Source organism: Saccostrea cucullata, unplaced genomic scaffold (genome assembly GCF_032062105.1).
Source record: "Saccostrea cucullata isolate Sc308-1 unplaced genomic scaffold, CSIRO_AGI_Scuc_v1 ctg988, whole genome shotgun sequence".
Classification (NCBI taxonomy): domain Eukaryota; kingdom Metazoa; phylum Mollusca; class Bivalvia; order Ostreida; family Ostreidae; genus Saccostrea; species Saccostrea cuccullata.
In genome coordinates this window covers 131,691-153,601 of record NW_026923978.1, presented here as the reverse complement: position 1 = coordinate 153,601, position 21,911 = coordinate 131,691, and the positions used below count along the sequence as shown (strand labels likewise).

General features: G+C 35.1%; 1 protein-coding gene across 1 annotated transcript; it reads left to right on the top strand.

Annotated features, from left to right (window-relative positions):
• The first annotated feature begins 286 nt into the window (after positions 1 to 286).
• Positions 287 to 4,418, top strand: LOC134265372 (uncharacterized). The gene is made up of 2 exons (XM_062747588.1): positions 287 to 974; positions 3,687 to 4,418. The coding sequence occupies exons 1-2, from the start codon at positions 383 to 385 to the stop codon at positions 4,082 to 4,084; spliced, it is 990 nt and encodes a 329-aa protein (XP_062603572.1). The 5' UTR covers positions 287 to 382; the 3' UTR covers positions 4,085 to 4,418.
• Positions 4,419 to 21,911: the final 17,493 nt, after the last annotated feature.

Genomic DNA, 21,911 nt, shown 5'->3' with positions numbered 1-21,911 from the left:
GAGGTGTGCAATATTGCCAGGCGTCATAAAATCGCAAAACGTCTTTCAATAATTGGAATTTTTATATTTTCAAAAAAGAAAGAAATTTTAGTTCATTATATGTACATGTACGTTGCGTGTGTCCTTAATGCCGCCCATTTCTTTCAGTACTTTGATTTTTTGTCGTCATTTGATATCTGTGACGACGTGTCAGAAAGACTAACATGATACACCTTGCACCTAGAACTGTTCAGTGTAGTGGACCTCGTAACCTAGATGATAAGACGAGTCCCTGGTGGATAAGTCTCGAATGTTATGTCATTGCTGTCGAGGTATATCAAAGTCGGACACCTGCTTTAGAACTCAGTCTACTTTTAAAGCATAGGAAGTGTGCACATGAATCATGAACTTATTAGTAAAAGTTTTCCATTTTTCCACTTTCCTAATTTACTCTATCAGCGAGCCACTTGGATACAAAGTAACGACTGGTTCCGGCAATGATTCAGAAAATATGCCAAAAGTTGAACAAATTGACATTGATAAAGAGTTACAGAAGGAGTTAAATACATTGGAAAGTCGGCTTCAATTTATTGAAACAACTTTGATAAACTTTAAGAAAGATTATGATGTTTTAAATGAAAGCTACAATAATATGAAAACTAAGTTTGATCAGGCCACTGCACGGATAAGCCAACTAGAAAATTCAACCCAAGAAACGAGAATGGAAGTAGCTGAGCAAAAGTTGACGTATGCCAATTTGCAGAGTGTTCATTCTAGCCTCCAGAAAACAGTGAATGACACAAATAATCGACTAAATTTTAAAAGTGCTGTTTTGTCCACGGAAATTAGCAATATAACTGATGAAGTGGTAAATATGTCAAACCTAACCAATCGTGACTTTGCCTCTCTCAGGAACAAAAACTTGATTCTAGAAAACAAGTTCCAAGAAATTACCAAAAACCAACTCTCCATAGCATCGACTCTTAACCAGATCAGTAAGAATATTTCATTTATCTTCTGGAATGATCATTGAGCACTATAATGTAAATTGGCAACTTATCTTAGGTTTTCGCCATGACGGTGGTTCAGTTGGTAGAGTGCTAGCTGCAGAACTGTAGCTCTCTGCTTGAGAACATTCGGACAGATAAAGCAGAGAGTTACAGATCCAACCGCTGGAAAAACCGTCGATTTACGCCGACAAATTGTTGTCGCTACTTTAGGTATTTATTTTGTGTAGTATAAGCTTTTTCTGGCTTTTGGAATGGTATCCTATACTAATTCATATATTTAACTCTTATATTTGATACTTTGTTTACCTTTTATGGGTCCGAAACAGTCCTGAATATAATTTTGTAACGTCGGTATAAAAGAGTTCCATTTCGATATCCGTAACCCACAAACAGCCATTTGTTGGCGTTGGGAGGTAAGTAAATAATGATGAATTGAAGTTAATGTATGATTAATTATTAAATACCATTTAAAATTATTTTCAAAGCTGGGGAAAGTATAAAATACACGAAAAAATACCCATAGCGAGCGACAAAAAAATCTTCGGCGTAAATCGAAGGTTTTACAGCGCTTGGATCTGTAGCTCTCTGCTTAATCTGTCCGAATTTTCCCAAGCAGAGAGCTACAGTTCTGCAGCTAGTAGAGTGCTTGCTCCGTGATTGAAAGGTCGTGTGTTCGAATACGATCGACGGCGTCTGAACTAAGTCCATAAAAATAGGTAGCAACGCTCCTTCGCCAGACGCTCGGCACTTGGCCCTGTTGCAACGTGTTGATTCAGGACATCTGGCATTGATAATCATATGCTTTTCCGCGACTACTCTTTACTACTTTTTTCAGCGATTTTTGCTTTATCTTTCCATTCCGCGATTTTTGAATGGTTCCGTATTGCAATTAAAATCAATAGATTGCCGATATTCACCTGTATTTACCTGTATTTCCCCAAAGCAGTTTACTTGGTAGTGGGTACTTGCAAACAGTGATAAAAATTGAATGAATCTCACATTTCACACCCGATTGTGCTTGGTTTAATATGTTCAAATCAATATGGAAATTGTTGCTCATACAGAAATGAATCAGGGGAACGTATGTAATTACATACAGAAGAGTAAATGATTTAAGGAATTGGAATTTGTCATACCGATGCAAGGTAAATAAAATCTGAAAATCCACGATTACAATTTGATGCTAAAGGAATTACTGCAGTGGAAACGAAGAAAAAAATACCTACAACCATCTCAGTAATGAGATCCTACTGTTTAAAACCCTACTACCACCTCCCAGTGATAAGCGGGGGGCAACATGTGTTACCTGGCTAACGGAAGAGGTACAGAAAAAGAAAAGTTGCGGAAAAGCTTAAAATCATAATCATGGTAAAGCAGTAAAACTTGTAGCAGAAAAATTGGAATTTTTTTCGCGTAAAAACAATGTCGATCGGACAAACAAACGGAACGAACAAAAAAATCAATTAATCTTAGGTTTTCTAAACATACATAACTCAAATGTCATCTAAAAATCTTTACTTTGTACGCCAGTGTTACTAACATTTAAGATCGGCGAATACTTTGAGCAATATGCCTTTCGTGTGACAAATAAGACAGTGATTCTTTGATATTTTAAATATAGCTCCATACATGCATTTATTATTAGATACTATGAGGTGAATCATCTCATCGAATGTAATAAGACTCGGTCGATACGAGGGTTTCTCCGATATGTATCACGATATTTGTGTCACATTTATAGCTCATCATTATTTATTTTGATTTTTTGCTCAGTATTGAAAAAAAATTGTTCAAATAAGATGTACATCGGTTGTAAAACTGATTATTTACTAATATCAAAAATAGTGTTTGTAACAAAGGTTTACATTTACACATTGTATTTTAAGGTAATTCCACCCTCCTATGATGTCATAGGTTTTTGCAAAAACTGTAATTAGTTTAAATTTATACCTAGTTGAACAATATCTTTTGGAAGAATGCTATACAATAGGTGTAATGATAAATAGTGTTTAGTAAAAAAAAATTTAAAATGCATATTTTCTTTATTTACTCAATTATTCAATCTTTTAAAAATGTTGACAAGGGCAATAACCCCTTCTAAGGTCTCTTCATTCAGGCATTTGCTTTATTGTACTTCTGATGTAAGATGGTTTCCCTGATATTCAAAATTCAAAAGTATCTTATAAGTAGAAAATATTTAGGAACATTCTGCATCAACATTATGCATTTTAACCAGTTTTTACATATTTTTCATAATACTGTACTGTTTACAAAATATGTGCGAGTTTTAATGTTGACATACACTTCTGTTTAATTATGTTTCGCATATTAAATATGGTGACCTATACATCTTTTGCAATAATTGGAAAGTTTAAAGTATATTAAATGAAAATAAATGCAGTTTTTTGTACTTTGAACCATTAATTAAAAAAATTGTGAGGAAACACCTTAAAAATACAGTCAAGTACTGTTTTCCGTAGCGCTGCGTATATCGTTGGTACACAGGATTTATATATCGTGCCAGCCTGTTTTTTTTTTAAATATTAAAAATAATAAAAATAGTTTGCATAATTTTTATGAAGCTTATACTAGTAGGTAGTGATATGGCGACTATAGATTTGGGGGACCATCTATAATGGTCTCAGTTACAATTTTAATCAAAGAGCTACATGTAGTAATTTTGTCTTCATTTTTCAGAGTTTCTAAAACATAACCCAGTTGTCTTTGTGGCAAAACTATCTCGAGACCTTATGTTATCAAGTAGAGAAATAATTACCTTTGATGACGTACACTTGAACGAAGGCCTTGGTTTTGACCCCGTCAGAGGAGTGTTTACCTCGACAACCAATGGAATCTACACATTTTCTGCAATTGTTGAGTCCACAAATAGGCCTGTAAAAGCAGCTATTTATAGAAACAATGAACCTTTTGCTCAGATATCTGGACCGCTCCTAAACAGAGGGGGAGCAATGGCATCCTCCGCCACTTACGTCCATCTAGATGAGGGGGACTTAGTGTGGATTCAGTGGACAGGCGATAATGCAATGATAGGGCACCTGCAGTCGCAGTTTACAGGGCATCTTCTCAATCTTTAGCCATACATGTACAAACGCATCTTTTTCTTAACAAAAAAATATTCATATCATCCGGTGTTTCTGAGAGCAAAAAGGACTTTCGTGTGAACAACAATTAAATGTAAGAATCTGGCAAAGACACGATCTTGCTTTTATTCTGTCTCATTAAATTGACCGATGAGCCGAGATAATGTCTCATTACTGGTCAGGAGAGTGTTCCAAGGGATGCCCTAATAAAACTTCAGAAAATAAATCAAAAATTAAAGTGTCTGATGGAATAATAATGAAATGAAAATACAGTTGTAAAATTTGCATTTTTGATGTGTTCTCTTGTTGTGGTGGATGTGTAATGTGTGATATGATTGTCCCTCTCTTTCGCGAAAGCGAGGGGGGATTAAACCTCAGTCTGTCAGTCTGTCACAAAAATTTTTGGTCATATCTTTTCAATGAGAAGAGAGAGGGCTTCCATATTCCTGTGGCAACCTTTCCAAATAAACTGATTTTTTGACCCCTTGGTCTTGAAGTTTGTTCTACTTTTCAAATAACTTAACATTATTTCAAATTGCCCAAAACTTTTGAAAGAGAAAAGTTAGGGCTTTCATGTTACACATGTATTATATAACCTGTTACAATGCCTCTGGAAATATACTTTGATCTTTGACCCTGAGACCATGACTTTGAAGTTTGACCTACGGACTTTCATATTCGACATATGCATTACCTGTAACAAGATTTTTCAGAGCATTCTATGATTTTTTACCCTTAACCTTAATGTTTGATCAATTTTCATTTTTTTTTTTAAGTTTCTTGATTACATTTGAATTTGATACACTATGTTTTTTTTTACCCCGTGACCTTTGAAGTTTCACTTACTTTTCAAAAATGTTATTTCTTCTTTATGACTTTTGATTTGGCTTAATATCATAATTGACGTGTGCATTACTTGTAGCACTTGCTTGACATTTCCAAGCACGCTTTGATTTTTGACCCCTTAAAGGAGATGGGTGAACATGACGAGAGATAAGCCCATAGCGCAACAAACATGAAGGTGAAAAATTAAATCTGAATTTTATCAAAATTTTCCTTAATATTTCATCTAACATTAAAGTATACTTTATGTAAAATCTCTTCAACTTGCACAAATCTCATGAAAATTGAACTTATTTGCCTATGAAATATTACACACACACGAAAGAGGTCAAAACGAGTCATTTTTTCACACTATGACACTATTTTTCGTTATGAGTGGGTCTTCTCTCCATTTTTTTGAAAGGTAAACCTCAAAGTTTGCATAAAAACATACATATTTTGGTTTCCAAAATTATGGAGCAATGACCCACTATACGTTAAAAATATAAGTTTATGACATAACTTTCGTATCTTTTCGAGAAATACTTGAAGTCCCTTAAGTCAATGGTCATATCACAAACATGATTAAGTGCCACACTTCATCAGGACTTGTGTAGCGTAGTGGTTAGCGTGCTAGTCTCATTAGAGAATGCAACTCAGGATTTTTTTGCCAGGGTACCACATTATTATATATATATATATATATATATATATATATATATATATATATATATATATATATATATAGAAAGCACAAAGAAATTCACTTTTATATGGATACCCACTTCCGCCCCAGCCCGGGGTTGAACTCTCGACCTTCGGAATCTGTCTCCTAGCAGTACAGGAACAAGCGCGCTAGACCGCTCGGCTGTCTAGGCAAGTCAAAAAACTTGCTTTCGATGCCGATGGAATTCTCATTTTTTAACCTATACTGCGACGTGTCTATGGAAAGTGGGGGGGGGGGGGCTAATCCTACGATGCAACGTTCAATGTCTATACTAAGTATATATTTGGAAAAAAGTGGGGGGGGGGGGGCTAAGCCCCCCTAGCCCCCCCCCCCCCCCCCCGGTTCCGACGCCTATGTGTAGTGTAGGACAGCGCCGCGAGAATTCCATCGGCATCGAAAGCAAGTTTTTTGACTTGCCTAGATAGCCGAGCGGTCTAGCGCGCTGTTCCTGTACTGCTAGGAGACAGATTCCGAAGGTCGAGAGTTCAAACCCGGGCTGGGGCGGAAGTGGGTATCCATATAAAAGTGAATTTCTTAGTGCTTTCTATATATATATATATATAATAATGTGATACCCTGGCAATAAAAATCCTGAGTTGCATTCTCTATTGAGACTAGCACGCTAACCACTACGCTACACAAGTCCTGATGAAGTGTGGCACTTAATCATGTTTGTGATATGACCATTGACTTAAGGGACTTCAAGTATTTCCGGACGTTTTTCCGATCGAGTACCCGGGTACTCGGTAGAATTGTAAATATATGTACAAGTCTGTTCATTTTCTTAAACTAAGTTAAGCTGTGTTAAACCCCAATGCTGTTTTTATTACGTTTTTAGTGCATGATTTAAAACATCGAGTCCAACAAAAATGTTTCATTGTACTTAATTTAATTATTTAAAAAAAAAAAATGCAATACACGAAAGACATCAATTTGATACACAAATAATTACAAATGTTTATATTTTTTGCTTGGGAAGATTTAATCAATCTGCTACGCCTTTATGTAATGATCACACTCATTAACGAAACAGAAGGAACGGACATTGTTGGGATCGCTTGTCTTGTATTATTATTGTATATCCCATATACGCTAAATTTACTCCGCCTAGCTGACTTTAAACATTTTTTTTCAATTATTACCAAAATATTTCTGTACATTTTTAAGTCCGTAGCGGCATACCTATGCATGTCAGATTTCGGTACCCTTTACCAAATAATTTAAAGATAACAACAGACGTAAACGATCCTCAATGAAAACAAATTATTGAAGCCATCCGCAGGCGGTGTTTTCAGGTGTAGGCGACGGCACTCTAATTATTTTTGTATGCACATTGAAGTTAATATTTGATACGTTTTTTGATAAATATTTGTACTTTGGAATAAGAAAAAATACACATCCGAGTAACCGAGTACCAGTTTTAGTATTCGATACTCGGACGTTCGATCGAGTACCCGGTTAACCGGGTACTCGTTGACATCCCTAGTATATATATATAAAAGAATAAATGTTAACGAAAAATTTTCCTCAAAACTTTTTGTTTCTCATGATTTCATAAAAATCAATGATGAGAACTTTACTCTAAATACTGAATCCACAATTTGAATATGATTTTTATATATCTGAAGCTTGTGGGTTTTTTGCACGCTAAGTTCACCCATCTCCTTTCATGATAATATTAATGAGAAATAAATCACGTGGTAGCAATCTCATGAATAAATTTCACACCATTTCTCCATATGCACAACTCACAAATGCATCCGTACATACATGCATAGTACTGCAAATGTAATTTGTGCACATAATGTGTAGCATCATTTTACAAGCACTCATTTCAAGTTATAAAAATACTGATATGATTTTTCCCCTTTACACATCAGAAAGTTTTATCTTGAGACACTTGAAAAGAAACGAGTTGACAGAGTTAAAAAAAATTGTCTAGAATCATTTAATAGTTTTTAATATAAATAATAATTACTAGTATCCTTTATAATGTTTCTTTTGTTAAATTACGCTTTAGAAATTACAAAGGTGTGAGAGTGTTAGTATACGTGCTTGGTGGAGTTAAAAACTATTTATAAAGAAATAAAGGTTTCCGATTTCTGTCTGTAGTGAAGAATGCAATGAAACATATACAGTGGACCTTCAGATATCCGGACGCCAGATATCCGGATGCTTCAGTATCCGGACGCTTTTTCATCGGAACAGAATTTTAAAATGTTATTATGTCTTGTTTAACTGGTGATTCAGGTATCCGGACGCTTCACATATCCGGACAAATTGACTGGGAACCAAAGCGTCCGGATAAATGAGGCTCCACTGAACATTGTAGAGAAGCCATCATAACGAACAGTATTCAATATCAAAAGTCCATTAAGCAGAGCAAACACGGACCTCCAAAACATCAAAGGTGAGATCAGGTGCCATGGAGGAGTGAGCATCTTTTGCCGACCGGTCATACACGGTGTGTGCTCCTCGTCATGAATGGGAAATAACGGGGAAATCCGTCGCCAATTCAGTGTATGAATAATGGACAAACAGTTAATATGAAAACACGGACCTCGCTTTATATGGTCACATCCGAAGGACCGGTCTCCACGCCCCACAGTGGGATTCGAACCCGTGACATAAGAATCAAAGCCTTACTCTAGAGCAGACGCTTCTAACCATTGCGCCACTCGGGTGACTCTTTACACGTATAAGATTTTGGACAAATTCTGATTCACATGAATTCAAAAATAGGTCTGCTAATAACGAGGCGCAATTAGTACCCATGGGAATTCCAATAGATTGTTGGAAGACCTGTCTTCAAAAATCACATAGATATTGTCAATCAGAGACTCAAGCATCTTTTTGATGTCACTTAAGAGTACTTGTATATACAATGGAGTTTTATGAAGAGACTTACTTTTACAATCGACGACTGACTTGTACAAGTTAAACAGAGACCAACTCCAATTACTAAAATGTAAAAGTCAGCTGTCGAATGTAAAAGTAAGTCTCTTCATAAAACTCCATTAAGAATGTTTTTTAAACATTTTTTTTGGCAAATGACCAATTACAAGGTAAGTAAAGTTACGAGTTCCATTTTTATTGAAGTTGAAAGTCATAAGTATTTAAGCTGTTGATTTTGGTATAAAGTTATTTGATTTCAAATTCAAATTCCAAAAGTTCCTTGGAATTTTTAAGTATCCACATCTGATTTGCACCACTTCTTGAAGATATTGTTGCACAGTACTCTTGAGCTTTTTCCTTCACTACTTCACTTCCTTTACTACTGTCAATATCTTAGTGATGAGTAACGAAAGAGGCTTGGTTGAACATTTACTGGAACTCAATATCTTAGTTAGAAGTTAAGAAAGAGGCTTGGTTGATTGATTGATTGTTGTTTAATGTCCCTCTCGAGAATTTTTCACTCATATGGAGACCTAACCACTTGCCGGTGGAGAGCCGCAAACTTTGTCCTATGCCCGGCACTTCGGGCCATTGAGCAGCGAGGGATCTTTTTCGTGCCAGCACCTACTGCGATACGGAACTTCGGTTTATACAGTCTCATCCGAAGGACCGGTCTCTACGTCCCAAAGTGGGATTCGAACCTGCGACGTAAGGATTGGACATTTACTGGAACCCGCTATGTATCTTTGTTTGTAAGGATTTTTATGAAGTTTCAGAATCCACTAAAGATGTGGTAGATCGTATTCAATTTTGTTTGGGATATTAAAAAAATTCAAAACTGCATATGATTTTGAAGAATTTATTCCTTAGAAAGGGAACTGTGTGTATAAACGAAGACAATATTGTTAGTGCTTTGTTATCAGGGACCAGTACGTATTGATTATGCAATCTATCTGGATTATTGAAAACAGAGGGATAGATGATTTTCAGATACAAGGTCATTGTTGCAGCCTTTCAAAAGTTACTGCTATGTGAGCTGAAATCTAGTGATCAGGTAACCAACGCCCCAATGTTCAATGCATGCCGATTTAATGATACCCCCCTCCCCTCGAATTCAATGCGTGTGTAATATAGAGTTCTTTTCTTATTCTCATACTTAGAATATAAATTTATATTTGAATGAACATAGTGAGGGAGAATATAACATATGCAATCAATGTAGCAAGCTTATTACAAGTTTAAAATATCTACAAAGTGGGGTCCGGCATTACACGTTCAGTCGCTCAATACAGCTGTGAGCACCATCTACATGTCCTATACTCGGCACTCAGGGTCATTGAGCAGTGACGGATCTTTTTCGTGCTAGTACGTACTGCAACACGGGACCTCGCCTTATATTGTCTTATCCGAAGGACCGTTCTCTCCCACGGTTGGATTCGAACCCGCGAGCCGACGTAAGGATTGACTCCTTACTTCGCGACTCGAGAGCAGAGGCTCTAAACAGTGCGCCTCGCGGGCGATACAAGAGCATCAACGAAAGTTGGAAACGTTTTAAAGAAAAAAGGGGGTGTGATCGAAAACTTTCCTTTAAATCGTGTTGAGGAAAGGGGATTCAACATTTTTATATGAAAGCAACTGTTACAATAAAAACAATGATTGAAAAAGGGAAAGGTGGCTTCTTTCAACTTTTATATAATTATGTGCCTGTGAAAATTTTTTATGAATTTTATGTATTTAAATCTATATATATCTATATATAATTTAAATACTTATATATATGTTATCATAAACGCCATTTCCTCCATGTAAGGGTGTATTAAACAAGCAAACTGGTTCGCATAGCACTACAGGATTCAGAAATTTGAAACTATAGACTGTCCAAACCGTAACATATAGATGTTGAATTTGCATCCAAACCAGAACACTCCCATCATCTTTGCATCCAAACCAGAACACTCCCATCATCCAAGCCCCGTGGGGATCCGGGTTAGAATAGGTCCTCAGTACCCCCTTACTTGTCATAAAAGGCGACTAAATGGGGCGGTCCTTCGGATGAGACCGTATAAACCGAGGCCCCGTGTCACAGCAGGTGTGACACGATAAAGATCCCTCCCTGCTCAAAGGCCGTAAGTGCCGAGCATAGGCCTAAATTTGCAGCCCTTCACCGGCAATGGTGACGTCTCCATATCAGTGAAATATTCTGGAGAGGGACGTTAAACAGTATACAATCAATCAATCCCATCATCCAAACCGTATTATATTTGTTATGGGTACATAAAATAAAACGTTTTTTAAATACCTTTCTTGTATGGGACATAAATTACACTTTTAATATCTTAAATGTAAAATGATTTTTCTTTCTTTTGGCTGCTTCAGATTTTAAATATATTTGATATTATTTTAACAATAACGAATTAAAACTTGCTAAAGGGGTAAGAATGTCAAGTGCATCGATAAAAAATTGCATCAAAATGTTATTTAAATGAACTCTATAAATAGAATTGAAACAAATCATTTAGATTAACCAGATACCTATAAAATTTCAGTATAGAATTGAGAAAAAAAATTAATATTTACCAAAATATAGACATGGAAAAGGTACACAGTATTCCCCGTCTGTACATTTTACGCCATTTTCACTGCATCCAAACATGTCACAACCGGCGCGGATACCCGACAGTGCTACAGTTTTGGTCTGATTTCAATATAACTTGGCACACAAGTAGACTACACTAAGATACATAATTCTGTGTATCGGTTTTTGTCACTATTCTATTTATTGCTTTTGTAAACTTTTATATCCCAACTGATACTTTTCTCTTTCTTTATTATAAGTACAAACCAGTAGAGCTTCAGTCTCGTTTTATTTTTCAGAGACTTCTGGTTTCCTTTTTGCTAGAATATTTAGTTTTGGTAGTAAAAAAGTTGCAAAGTATGTTTTATAAATTAATTTACATCTTTTTATTTTTCAATGCGTTCATATTTTGTCATTTATAGTGCTAAGGTTCCCAAACCATTGCATAGTCAGATAAAAACAAATAAATACTCACAGTACATGAATTTGTTACAAAGTTACTCGTGATGAAAAAATATTGAACATACATGTATTTAAAAGAAAATAAAAACCTAGCAATTTCGATCGTTCTGTTACATTCAATATTTTCAGTGCATTTGAAAACTGAGCACAAAACTTATTTAGTGTTAGACTTCTAATATATGTTACATGTATTAAATGTGTCCAGCATAGGTAATTTATCTTTCAAGACACCTTTTAATTGAAAAAAAAATTATTCACAAATAAATAAATATAAGGCAGAAATCTATTTCCATGAAGTATCTAGGTTCATTGTATTTTTGTAAATTGGGAAATCAAGTGCAGAGAGAAGTAAGGAAAGCTAGATCCTGTGGATAGATCCGTTTATTACCATGATTATATTTAATTTTTATGGAACAAGTCTTGATAATTTGTTGGTTTCTTTCAAGACAAAATTGAAGAAAATAGATCAGAGCCTAAAAAATTGTGGCAACAACTCAAGAACATAGGATACAAATATATACAAAAAAGTAGTAAAAATGTTTATATGTTGATTTTTTCTCTTTATATTGTAATTTTGAAAATATGGGCAAATAGAAAAAAAATTATTCATTAAATCTCCTAACTTGATATTTGTTGGTTTCCACATATGTGATTACCACTGTGGCGATTTATTTTCAAATGAGGCACCACAAGGAGGATGCTTAGCATTTAATTTGAAAATGTTGCTGAATGTTTGCCCAACACATTGATGTTTGGACACAAAAACGCATTCATGCCTTTTCAACTGTTGCTCCTCTGTAATGAAAATTGTAAATGCATGTTTTAAACATAGATGGTATAGTACAACATGAAGGGAAATCTTTAGCAGATTATTTTAACTGTTTTTTTTTTTACAACCATTGCATTAAAACTTGTAAGCAAATTACCTAGTCCTTCATATTTGTTTTCTGTCACCTCAACGGTTTTTAAACAGTTTTATGCAGATAAAAACAAAGAAAACAAAACTTTTGTACTTCAACCTGTGTCTGAAGATTTTATATACAAAGAACTAAAAAGTCTGAATGTAAATAAAAGTACTGGTTTAGATAATATACCAGCAAGGTTTTTAAAAGATGGTGCTTTTTATATTAAAGAACCTATAATGTCCATTGTAAACAAATCTATAACCACCGGTACTGTACCAGATGATTTTAAAGTGGCAAGAGTCAAGCCTCTGTTCAAGAAAGGAACTTCCCTTGAAGTGGGAAATTGTAGGCCAGTCAGTATATTATGTATAGTTTCAAAGATTTTGGAAAAAATGTGTCCATGTTCAACTTTTAGATTTTTTAAACAATAACCACTTGTATTCTTACCAATCAGGTTTTAGAAACAAATTTTCAACAGATACTTGTTTAATACATGTATATATGTTAGATTTTATTAAAAGTAACACATCCAAAGGGCTTTTTACAGGTATGGTAATGTTGGATTTACAAAAAGCTTTTGACACTGTTGACCATACAATTTTATGTGATAAGTTAAAAGTTTTAGGAGTTCTATCCACTGGGTGGTTCAAATCTTATCTGTCTTGTAGACAACAACAAGTTCATGTCAACAATACTTCATCAGACTTTAATACTGTAAATTGTGGTGTTCATCAAGGCAGCATCTTAGGACCTCTTTTATTTTTAATATATGTCAACGATATGACTGTCAGTATTGATGATGACTGTAAATTAATTTTATATGCGGATGACAGTGCCATTTTTTATGCACACAGAGATCCTGTTATTATTGCTCAAAAACTGGGCATTGTTTTTGACAAATGTTCTTCTTGGTTAGTTGACAATAGATTGTCACTCCATCTAGATAAGACAGAATCTATTTTATTTGGTCCTCCAAGAAAACTTAAAAGTATCACAGATTTTAAAATTGTGTGTTATGACCACATTATTAAAGGTTCTGACAGTGCTAAATATTTAGGAATCTGTATCGACAAGTTTCTTTCATGTGAAAATATTGTTTTAAGTATCATACAAAAGGTTAATGCTAGACTTAAGTTTTTATATAGAAATGCATCGTGTCTTAGTACACAGTCTAGAAAGACCTTATGTTCTGCCTTGATACAATGTTATTTTGACTATGCCAGTTCTTCTTGGTATTGTGGAATAAACAAGCAACTTAAACACAGATTACAAGTAACCCAGAACAAAGTAGTACGGTTCATTTTAAACCTTAGTCCTAGAGAGAGTATTTCTAACAACATTTTAAACTCTCTAAATATGTTAAGAGTGGAGGATAGAGCTAAACAATTAAGATTAAATCATGTTTTTAATATATATCATGGTAATGCACCAGCTTACCTCCATGATCATTTTGTATTAAATAATAATATCACAAGAAGTGCAACAAATAAGAATTTTATTATACCAAAGATAAAAGGGAAAGAGTCTTCATGTTTTTTCTATAATGCTATCAAAGATTGGAATACATTGCCACTCGAGATCAAAGAGGTGAAAACAAAACAAAGTTTTTTCATCTTTTTCATCTACAAATGCTAGTGTTACTACATAAAAAGCTTGTCTAATTTTATCGTTTATTTACTATTTTAGTATGATAAGTATTTTGTGATAATTATAAAGATAAAATATGCTACTGTAAACATGTCATTTTTCAAAGCATTATGCCATACTCATAAAAGTACCTGCCTAAATTCCAATGTTTATGTAATTTTGTTATTTTTTGTTTACTAACATGGCTGTTATTTGAGGACCCCATTGGAAATAAGCTTTTTTAATAAGGCTTTTATGGGCTATCCTTAGGTAATATCTATCATCTGTATGTCATGCAATTTATAAATTAATAATAATTACATATATATATGTTAAATTAGATCTTCCTTAAGTAGCATAGTGCTGAGATAATGTGTGTGTATTTCTTTTTTTTCTAGTAGTATCAGGCGCGGATCCAAAAATTTTTCTCAGGGGGGGTCCACCCCAGTCCAAAAAAAGATTTTCAACCCAGAAACAAACTTCAAAATCCTATTTCGTTGGGGGGGGGGGGGGGGGGGGGTAGGCGATGACTTTTAATGCTTCAAATCTTTAACTTTTCATACCACTTTAATACAAGTTAAAGTTTACCAGGGGGGGGGGGGGGTCTGCGTTTTCCGAGAGGGGTCCAAGTTAACTTTTTTCTTGCTTTCGTATATAGATTTAATAACCTTGGAAATTCCAGGGGGGTCCTGACCCCCCCGACCCACTCTCTAGATCCGCGCATGAGTATGTTAGTCTGTAATGTTTTAATATGTGAATCATGACATTCTGTGATATTTTTACCTGAAAAAATTAAAATGAAAAAAGTATTCACACGTGCTTGGACATTTAAATCTGAATTGTTTCGTGTCAATGATTCCTGCCGACTGCCTACATCTTGTGTACCCACTTTCTTTAATAACTTCTGTTGTTTATATACTGACACGCAAAAGAAACGCAACACTCTATTTTAGGGGGAAATAATTATATATAGTGAAGAATTTCTTATCTAAAAAGTATGGATATCTTCAGTTATGTAAATATCGGTAATTTAACGATTGAACGACTTTCTTACCATAACCGGAAGTCAAGTTTGTGTCTGCTTAACAGAAATAAAAAATTTCATGTTTAACAAAACAATTAGCAATATTTTGGAGTTTTAAGGGTTTGTAACTGTTCATCATAAGTAATACAGCAATATTTCAAAAAATAAACTCTCCTCCCGTTTCCCGTAGCGATGCTAAGGCTTCCTGAAAATCGACTTTAGTACGCATTTTCATTGCTGTAGCGGGAAAATATCAAAATAAAGGTGATGGAGAGTTGCTGATGCAACATTCACTACATTACGTTTCAACACGAACTAATGTATTATGAGCATTAATGACAGTACTGGACCGGAAGTCCAAGGTTACTACAATGCGCTAGGTTAGAGAAAATTCGACCTAATTATCTGAAAAACATGCATTTAAAAATGGCAAAAAATAATTCCTTCAATCAGATCTCGATATTGATGAGCCTATTGTATCGTAGAAATTAAACTGCAATTGTTCTGTACATAGGGCAGTCTTGCACGTTTTAATTGAATGGCTGGGAGGGGGGGGGGGTGTTTTAACAGTCATTTGTTACTTTCTAGAGTTAAAAGATAATCATTTAACATTTTTATCAAATCTCTGTTGTTTTGAAAGGTGAGTTTAGCCTTAATGTATTCATTTTTGAAAATCATTAGGTAAAAAAAAATAAAGCCATTGTGGATTATTGCTTGTTGTGTTTCTTTTGCGTGTCAGTATATTTGCGATGGAAGAACTATTTATAAGAGTCAACATTACATTATTGCCGCCCTGTACAATAATGATTTCTTAAATAAAACTGTGTATTGGATTTTATATAGAATTCTTTCTTCTGCTTTATTTTAGTTTAATTGATCATAAAGGTTTAAGTTAATACAAATTTATCATAATAACACATCTTAACAGCCAAGTAAAATTTTCAAAAATGCAGTTTGTCTGTCTGTAATGAAACGTTAACATAGATTTTGTTGATAAACATAGATTCACGTCTGTAAACTATAATTTACAATCATGAATTTTAGTTAAGAGTTGTTAATCATAGTTTTACAAATTGTGAAACTATATTTATCAGATCTTAACTATAGTTAAGAGTTGTAAACCATAGTTTACAAACCGTGAAACTGTATTTATCAGACAATCTATTTTTTGCAATTAAATCGCAAATGATTGTTTCCAGTGCTAAGTAAAGTTTACGGTTCTGAAACATAGATTATCGCGATGTTGTAAAATAAAGATTAACATTGTTAATTATAGTTTACAGCCCGTAAGCTATAGTTTACAACCAGGCTATATACCTAGTTTATCGACTGTGGAACTATGTTTACTCATTTAAAATTGTGAATTTGGCGTGCTATATATATATATATATATATATATATATATATATATATATATATATATATATATATATATATATATATATATATATATATATATATATATATATATATATATATATAAGGGATGTCAACGAGTATCCGGTTAACCGGGTACTCGATCGAACGTCCGATTATCGAATACTAAAATCAGTACTCGGTTATGCCTAGGTCACATTTAAGCCGATGGTCGGGCGACTAAATTTTTCTTGTCTTGTCGGCTGTAAGAACATGATCGGCTGACACAAGTTCGGGCAACACGGAGCAGTCACATTAATTCCCAGGAACACCGATGACTTGGATAAATAACACAAAAAACTTTTTTCTTCAGAAATCAGCAATATTTTTCAAAGATCTAAATTCAGATATGTAACGTGAGTAATGTGTGCAAGGCAAAGTGGCAGAATTTTGTAAGATTGTGACTCAATGTTGAAAATGTGTGCAAAATTTTGTACAAAATTGCATAAAAAAACGACAAATGGCGCATATCTGGGCAGCAAAGAATGCTTAAGATTTTTTTTAATATCTTACGGATTAATTATTTGTTATTTCTGTTCCAAAAATATATATCAATCCATGCATCAAAATTTTGTTTGTGTTATGTATCCTTAATGGGTTAAACATTCACAAGTCGGCCAATCGTCGCCCGATCATCGAGCTTTGAGCTACAGTTTGATTTTAACCGTCGGCCGAAATTTTGGACACCCTTGTTGTCGAACGAAGGACGACCGACTTAATAAACTGACCGCCGATGGTCGGACGATGATCGAAGGTTGGTCGACGGATAACTTCAATTGATGAAATCGGCCACCGACACAGAAAAAATTATAACTTGGACCGATGGACACAAAAATGGTCGGCCGACAATAAAAGAGGTCAAAATCGGGCAAGACAACGGCCGATGAACTGCCGACTGTCACCCGAAGAATCCCATTTTTGCTTCAAAACCCGTCGGCCGTTGGTCGTTTTTGGAAATGTGACTGGGGTTTTACTCGGATGTATATTTTTGAATATTTCTTAGCTTATTTATTAATGCATTAAACAATCTGTTTTAAAACGTAAAATACTCATTGCACTTGTACATACAGTAATTAGGGTTTCCTACTCCTCTAAATGACCGTTATCGCCCGTGGCAGTGTTTATACAGTAATTATCGTGACCAAGCACCTGTTACCTGGCTTTTCTCACCTTCGGCTGTCTTCTACCCTTATTTTTGATTAACTTCAATTATTTGTTTTCACTGAACATCTGATAAGGTCTATTATGATTTAATAAATTTGACAATTTGTTAATTCTGCGAGAAGTCTTATAAAAATTCTCAGGGAAAAGAGACAGATGAAATTGCCCGCGCGATTGTTGATAAGGTTGTGTTTGATTACGTGCCAATACAAATGGTTGAACCAAAGGCTTAAAAAAAAACTCATGTCCATCATTGCACCAAACTACAAAATACCGTCCCACAATACTAGAAAATCTATGTTCGAAAAGTGTATTAAAACCGTAAATCCGCTCTGTTAGGCGAACTTGATCAAGTTCAAGTTAAACTGTACGAATGATACCTGGACGTCAAACGCAACAAAGAGTTACATTACAATGTACGGAGCAGATTAATTTTAAAACCAAAAATCTGTGATCTACTTATGATTTTACTTCTTGTGTTTATCTGATGAATAAATTGAACATAAACGATGTTATATTAAATTTCATCGGGCACGAAATGCTCATCGTTGTTACAACAGAAATACACCAACGGGTAAACCTCCTATCAAAGCATGTGGTTTTATTTCTACAAGAGTTTACAATGTTTACTTGTTCATATTTATTTACACTTTTACCGAGTACCCGGGTACTCGATCGGAAAAAACGTCCGAGTAACCGAGTATTAAAAATTGACCGATTTGACATCCCTACATATATATATATATATATATATATATATATATATATATATATATATATATATATATATATATATATATATATATATATATATACACGGTGCCAGACAACTCACCGAAAGGTCACTGACAAAAGTGAAATTCGCCGAATAGACAATTCACCGACAATAGTGTCGGTGAGTAGAAATTCACGGACAATGTTTTTATAATAATTCTTAGATGAATAGATGTCATGTTAAGTATTCAGATATAATAAAGATAATCAAAGATGTATTAAAAAACATGTTTTTCTTTGTCTTTTTTGTATATCCATCATTGTTGGTCTAGCGCATACAGATTGCCTCTCGTGAATCCGAGCAAGGTCATAGGTCGGCAATATTAGGTGAAGTTTTTGATTTAATGGAAAAAAGATTTGAAAATGAATAAAAACGTTTATTCACATACACAATTTTCTCTAAATATTTGTTAAATTTCGATGTTTTATATATTCGGTGGATGATGTGTCTGTCCATGACCTTTCTTTCGGTGACTTGTCGTATCTGCGAGTTTTATAGTGTCGGTGAAAAAAGTGTCGGCGAGTTGTCGTTCGGTGAGCTGTCTTTCGGCCACCTGTCATAGACCCATATATATATATATATATATATATATATATATATATATATATATATATATATATATATATATATATATATATATATATATATATATATATATATATATATATATATATATATATATATATATATCTTCTATATTCTCAAAACATAAAACCAGCAACGTACGATGGTTCCACATCATGGCTCGATTATAAATCACATTTCGAAGCATGTGCTAAGTTAGGTAATTGGGACGAAACAGAGAAGGGATTGTATTTATCTGTTTCCCTGAGAGGCAGTGCTCAAGGAGTTCTTGGAAATTTGTCGGATGGAAAAGAAATGAGCTACAAAGAGCTGATATCTGCATTAAGTGACAGATTTGCTCCACCAGACCAAGTAGATTTATACAGAGCTCAACTGAGAGAGCGGAGACAAAGAGCGTCGGAATCGTTACCAGAACTTGGCCAACAAATCAGGCGCCTTGTGAACTTGGCATATCCTACAGTACCTGCAGATGTAAAGGAAACTCTAGCTAAAGATCATTTTATTGATGCATTAGCCATATCTGATATTCGACTGAGAATCAAACAAGCCAGACCTAAGAATTTAAATGAGGCTGTAAGAAATGCAATCGAACTAGAGGCATTCCTGAAGACTGAACAAAGATTAGGAGGCGTGAATTCATCTTTGAGAGCTGTTGGTCAGGAAACATCAAGGGATGAATTGGCAGTAGAATTAAAAGATGTTAACAGTACCATATTGAATCTTCAAAAGTCGATGTCGTCCATCGTTGAGGAGCTGAAAGAGCTTAAACAAAAACATGGTGATCTACAGAAAGACAAATGGAAAAAGAAACCCGAATGGAAGAAAACCGCTACTTGTTTTAATTGTGGCAAGAGAGGGCATCTCAGAAAGGAATGTCGCTCAAAACAAAATCCTCAGAATACTCACGCAAACCATCCAGTGCAGATAGGAACAAAACAATCAACAGAGCCAGGCAAAACAGGGTCCTCTGAAAAAGTAGGGATTACTGGGGATGCTGGTATTTTTGTTAAAGCATCTATTGATGGTTTTGATTTAAACATGTTGGTTGACACAGGAGCTACACTGTCTCTTTTGGCTAAACTTGTGTATGATAGACTGCTCGAAAGTAACAGTTCATTTGAAACTTTAGAGAAAGTTAGTCAACCAGTGCTCTCAGCAAAGAATGACCCTCTTACGATTTATGGGAAACTCAATGTCCCAGTCCTTATAAGCAACATTCTGTACAGTACCGAAGTTGTTGTTACAGAGTTGACTGTTGATGCGATTTTGGGCTTAGACTTTTTGATCGGAAATAAATGTGTTGTCGACTTAACATCGCAGACTTTAGAAGTTAATGGGAGACTATCACCTTTGGATAAAGCGGGTCATATTGGATGTTACCGAGTTTCTGTGGCAGAGACCATCTATATACCACCTAGGTCTGAAATAGTCACAAGGTGTAACGTGTGTATACCTGACAAGGAGCCATTACCAAGAGGTTTGGGGATACTAGAAGGCGATGCAGATTTTTTAAAATCTGAAAGGGGGATAATTGGTAAGGTACTTGTCACGAACCAAAACTCGGTGCCTTGTCGACTGATGAATCCTAGTCCGGATGTACAAGGGATTCGTAACGGAACTGTTGTTGCAAATTTGACACCAGTTGATGGCATTGTAGAGGAATCGCACAAAGCGCCAACAAAGCAGTTCAAAGAATTACCCAAAACTCTCAGAGAATTGCTTGATAGATCAAGCAAGGGATTGAATCTACAACAAACCGAAAAACTGAGGTCATTACTCTTGCGGAATATGAGTTTGTTTTCCAAAGATGACAGAGATTTTGGAAGGACAGATATTGTTAAACATTCCATTAATACAGGGTCAAGAGTACCAATAAGACAATCTCTTAGAAGAACTCCTGTTCACTGGAAGGACAGTATAGACAAACAGATTGAAGAGATGCTCAAGTCAGATGTCATAGAAAAATCAACAAGTCCTTGGGCTGCAGGAGTAGTTCTTGTCAGAAAGAAAGATGGGAGCCTACGATTTTGCGTAGATTATAGAAAATTGAACGATGCTACTATCAAGGACGCCTATCCTCTTCCGAGGGTAGATGAGTCCTTGGATCATCTTTCAGGATCCTGTTGGTTTTCAACCCTAGATCTCTCATCGGGATATTGGCAGGTTGAAGTAGATACCGTTGATAGACCAAAGACAGCGTTTATTACAAAGAAGGGTTTATATCAGTTCAAGGTAATGCCGTTCGGACTGTGCAATGCTCCGGCGACCTTCGAACGGCTCATGGAGACAGTCCTGTGTGGTCTCCAATGGGATATATGTCTAATATATCTCGAAGACATTATAGTGTTCAGCAAAACCTTTGACGAAATGACAGAGAATCTGCAGAAGGTCTTTGATAGATTACATTCAGCTGGACTCAAATGGAAAGCCAAGAAGTGTAATCTCTTTGGAGAGCAAGTTGAAGATGACTGTCGAACATCGCCCAGGAGCTCAACACAAGAATGCCCTCAGTCGACGTCCCTGTGGAAAATGCAAATACGATCCAGACTGGGAGGCTCATCTTAAGGCTAGAATAGAAACGGAGCCTAATAAAGTCCTTGGTATCTGCAGTGGAAGCAAAGATGGTGCAACTAATGACAATGAAGATGAAGAATTTTCTCTTGTTGATCTGCAGAGTAAGGACAAGGAAATCGGCCTAGTGAAACATTGGCTCATGAGCAACGACAAACCAACTCAAACTGATCTAAGTTATAGCGGAGTCATGTCAAAGTCTCTTTGGGCACAAAGAAATATGCTGGAGATAAAAGGAGACTTGCTGTATAGGAAATGGACAGATGACAAAGGAACC

Bases quoted from the DNA above. Each gene is read 5' to 3' on its own strand.
- LOC134265372 (XM_062747588.1), top strand. From the start codon at position 383: ATGAACTTATTAGTAAAAGTTTTCCATTTTTCCACTTTCCTAATTTAC. The intron at 975-3,686 runs GTAAGAATATTT...TTCATTTTTCAG, and splicing joins ATCGACTCTTAACCAGATCA to AGTTTCTAAAACATAACCCA.